The 4,464-nt window shown below is 35.2% G+C and overlaps 1 protein-coding gene across 1 annotated transcript in view; it reads left to right on the top strand.

The window, feature by feature from the left end:
* LOC117102811 overlaps positions 1-4,464 on the top strand; it is a 13,645-nt gene that overhangs the window by 2,449 nt on the left and 6,732 nt on the right. Inside the window, exon 2 of the mRNA XM_033243228.1 lies at positions 588-627. Within this exon, the coding sequence (XP_033099119.1) occupies positions 588-627 (40 nt within the window). The remainder of the gene's footprint in view (positions 1-587; positions 628-4,464) is intronic.

Below are 4,464 nucleotides of genomic sequence, written 5' to 3'. Positions count from 1 at the left end.
AAATTTATATTCATCTGGTAAGTTTATCATCAAACTTTCTTAATAATAAATATCTGTCTGTAACCTTTAGCGTAATCTCTCCTAAACTTACAATATCATCAAAATCAAATCCTCTTTAGACGAGATAATTTTTTATAAGATTTAACAAATTTGTTTAGTGTCTCCTCAAGTAGTCTACCAAAGAAACGTATAATGCACATTATTGTTGGACAAGTCATTGATGTTATATGTGTAAAAAATTGGCATGCACTACTATACATATCTTCTATTTTTTTTCAAAAAGCAATTATTCTTTAATGCTTGTTCTAATATTCTGTCTTTTCTCTTTAAAGTTGCCGTAAATTATTTTGGATTTGTTTCCTGTGCATTTACCTTACGAAAACATTTTATGAAGTATCATATATTGCTAAATTATGGTTTATTCACTGTGATAATATTGAATTAATCATCTGACGTTATACAGGGGCGTTTATTTTTTTAATTGTAAAGCACCGACCTGGTTTCAACTACAGTGTAATTTAATAATATTAATGTCGACCAAGAAGAAGAAAATCAATAAATAGCGCTCGAATTTATTATTTTAACAGGAAATGTGGCTTCTGCTGGCCCTTGTTGGACAAGGTAGAGGTAAGTACATATTGAATATACTTTTGTATAATTGTTTTAAATTTTACATTTTGCCTTAGTCTTCTGAACGATTCAAATGAATTCTAAATAGATTTCTTCTAATAGTTCATATTGTTTGACCAATAGGCTATAACAATTTGTTCTAACATTCTTATTGAACATTTTTGACCTAATTTCTAAGGTCATGACTCTTTGGCATGGCAGTAAAGTCCTGTGACAAGTAAAGTGATGCTGTAGTATAGTGACACCTCAATTTAATTTACTTTCAATTTTAAGAAGCCTTCGTTCCTGTCCTACCTTTAATGTCCCCTTTTGTAGAGTTGATGTCTGTAAACGTAGTTTTAATTCTAGACTTACTCTTCAATATAATTCTCTTATTTTAACCTCTAATATTGACATTTTTTTTTAAACGTGCATTTTTTATGTGCCGCTCCTACATTATGGAATGCTCTTCCTCTTGAAATCAGAACTTCATCTTCTGTCAGTATGTTTAAGAAAATGTTAAAAACTTACGTGGCCAGACCTTTCACCGACAGATATTTGGCCGACAGACATTTGGCCTACAGACTATCGACCGAAATACCATTTCGGCGAATGCCAGTTTGCTGATAGGACGTTTCGCCGACAGCCAATTTGCCGACAGGCAATTCGCCGAAAATTTTAATGGATGGATGTGCCACCAGGTGCCATATTTAAAAAAAATTAATTTTCGTTGCCTGACGTTTCACCGACAGACATTTTGCCTATAGACTATCGACCGAAATACCATTCGCCCACACGAGATTTTGCCTACACCACAATTCGCCGAATGCCAGTTTGCCGACAGGGTGGTTCGCCGACAGCCAGTTTACCGACAGCGAATTCGTCGACATTTTTTAACATGTTATTGGATGGATGTGTCACATAGTGGCATATTCAGATGATTCACCAACAGACATTTGGCCTAAAGACTATTTACCGAAATACCATTGGCCGACACGAAATTTTGCCGACACCACATTTCCCCGAATGCCAGTTTACCGACAGGACGATTCGCCGACATTTTTTGTGAACATGTTAATGGATTGATGTGTCACAAGTGGCATATAGATGATTTATTTTTCGCTTACGTGTCCAAAACCTTTCTAGTACCGAATATTGTGCACAGCTTACACACTGTGATAGAGCTAAAAGTTCATGATAAGAAGAATTAGTAGGCCACTGTTTAAATCGTGAATTAATTATTCTATTCTAGTAACGTATTACTATTCTTTATAATAATAGAAGGGCCGTAATAATCTGGGGAAAGTATATAGTTTACATTTCATTTTTCCTTAAATTTGCAGTAAATTCACACCTTGTATCTTCTAGCCTGTCTTACTTTTTATATCAATTTGTACCAATTAAAAACAATGCCCTTTATATTGGTTTAGTTATTACAGTCGCTTATGATTTCTTAGTAATATTTAATAAAAATATACATGAACGTGTGTTTTTTATAGGCCTGTATTAAATATTTTTGCCAGAATCTTGTTGCATGATTAATATATTGAAAGTGCGTCTGTATGTATGAATACCCAGACGGCGAATTCGATTTCGGCGAATGCCGGTGTCGCTGAATGTTCTTTCGGTCAAGTGTCTGTCGTCAAAACGTCCGTCGGCAAACTGGCATTCGGCGAACTGTCCTAGTACGACAAAGAATCATCAATCACATCACAAAAATAAATTGTCGGCGAAATGTCAGTCGACGAATTGGTTGTCGGCGAATTGGCTGTCGGCGAATCGTCCAGTCAGCGAATTCGATTTCGGCGAATTCCGGTGTCAGTGAATTTTCTTTCGGCCAATTGTCTGTCAGCCAAATGTCTGTCGGCAAAATGGCATTCGGCGAAATGTCCTAGTACCAAAAACTTAACTCTTCTCCATCTCACTCTAAGTTGTTGTTTTTTTTACACACATGTAAATTGTTTATTTTTTGTTTTTGTATTTTTTTAAAAAAAGCATTTTCCATAATTCTACAAGTATTGCTAATTAACAGCAGTTAATGTGCACTTTGAGTAATGCAATTGTCATAGCGCCACTGAACATTGCATTGTGCAGTGTATATTGGCGCTTTATTAATCCTTCTTGATTGATTGACTGATAACAAGTGTCCCAACAAGCAAAATAAAAAAATATCTTTTTTATGTTGAATCGTATGAATTTAATGTAATTTTAAGTAGTGGGATTTATGTAGCGTTTTGTACCGAAGCCGCTCGAGGTGGACTAGGTCGTACAGCAACTTGTTTTTCCCCTAAGGGTCTCTTCTTGTTTAAGCTATCCGGTAACCGGTACCAGCTACTCTTGTCTTTCCACAAAAGGGGCTGTATGAACCAGTACACCGGGGTGACCCCCCTACTCGTCTTGAAAGATGTACTGGTTTCTTTAAAGTGTACATGAGCCAAATTATGTACGCTGAGCCTACGATTTATACTGCTTATCCGATAAGACTCATTTCATCACCATAACCATTATACAAGCTTGCCGTTCAAATTAGCGACGTTGCGGCGCCCTTGCCTTGACCGCTCGGCCACTCGACTCGCCATATATTGAGTCTTCAATTAACGGTATGTGACAAGAACAATAAAAAAAAGTTCATATTAGTAACTAGACGGTGCGCTCTCGCACTTCGCTCGCTTACCCTCTAGTATGTGAACGTCACGATTATTTCGATAAAAGGAACAATATTATGGCCACTAAAAGAAGATAGGTTGCATGTTGCATGTCATCTCGCTCAGTTGTTATGTCAGAAATGCAGTTACATAGGCCTATATCATTCTTTAAAACATGCAAGTATTTAGAAACCACTAAAATGAGATGAGACAATATTGATCTGGGCAGCTAAAGCAAAATTTTACTGTAACTCATTGATAAGCCGAAAACCGACTGTGCTTGAAGAAATCGACTGTGTTTATTAACTGACTGTGTATGAAATCCGAATGTGGTTGTAAATCGATTGTTTGAAAGTTCACTTTTGACGTTCCATATAAAACCGGACGCGGAAGTACGTACGTATAGTTGCTTTTTTGGCGTTCCATATAAAAGCACAATGTAAACAGGCAATCAGTCAGACCATGTGGTCGCGGGACAGCTACACTGGTGGAAAAACTACGGTAAAATTGAAAATATACGTAATTGTAATTGTATGTTCTCACTGTTATTTTTTACTACTGTACTTTGTTTTCACCTACTTCATCAAAATTTCATTTTTAATTACAGTAGAACCCCTATTAAGGGACAACATGGGACAAAAAAGTGTCCCCTTAATAGTGTACGTCTATTCAGGGGACACTAACGGAAAATGTGAAATTGTCCCCTTAATAGGGATTACATACATTCTTTTTAATTGACATAATTTTACCTTAGAACTAATTTATAGCAATAATTTGCAATGCAAATCTACAATTCATTTATGAAATTAACAGTAGGCCAGTGATTAGAACAACAATAGTTGTATATTCCCAAAATAGTTTCATGATGCAACGTTAATTACCCAAATATTATTTTTTAATATTATGATATGAATTAGAATCTAATGAAAGTACAGGAAAATAGGAAGAAAAAGAAATACTCATGCTTAAGAGTCAATTGACAAGATTGGTTTTTTGAAGTAACACATAGTACCGTAGGCCTTACTGATATTCACTCTAAGGATTCGGGGAGAAAATTCTGGTTTATTACTCAAATTTCAAAATTCAATTTTTATTTCATTAAAACGGAAAATAGGCCTATACTAAAATAATTAAAATAAAAACTTGACAAATTCTCAAAATACAAAATTCAATCAAAATAACATAAGGAGAGAACATAACACCACTTTAA

Source organism: Anneissia japonica, unplaced genomic scaffold, assembly GCF_011630105.1.
Source record: "Anneissia japonica isolate Jap-2015-1 unplaced genomic scaffold, ASM1163010v1 scaffold32248_len650992_cov182, whole genome shotgun sequence".
Lineage (NCBI taxonomy): Eukaryota > Metazoa > Echinodermata > Crinoidea > Comatulida > Comatulidae > Anneissia > Anneissia japonica.
The sequence above is the reverse complement of the archived record's forward strand: the minus strand, read 5'-3'. Positions and strand labels throughout refer to the sequence as shown.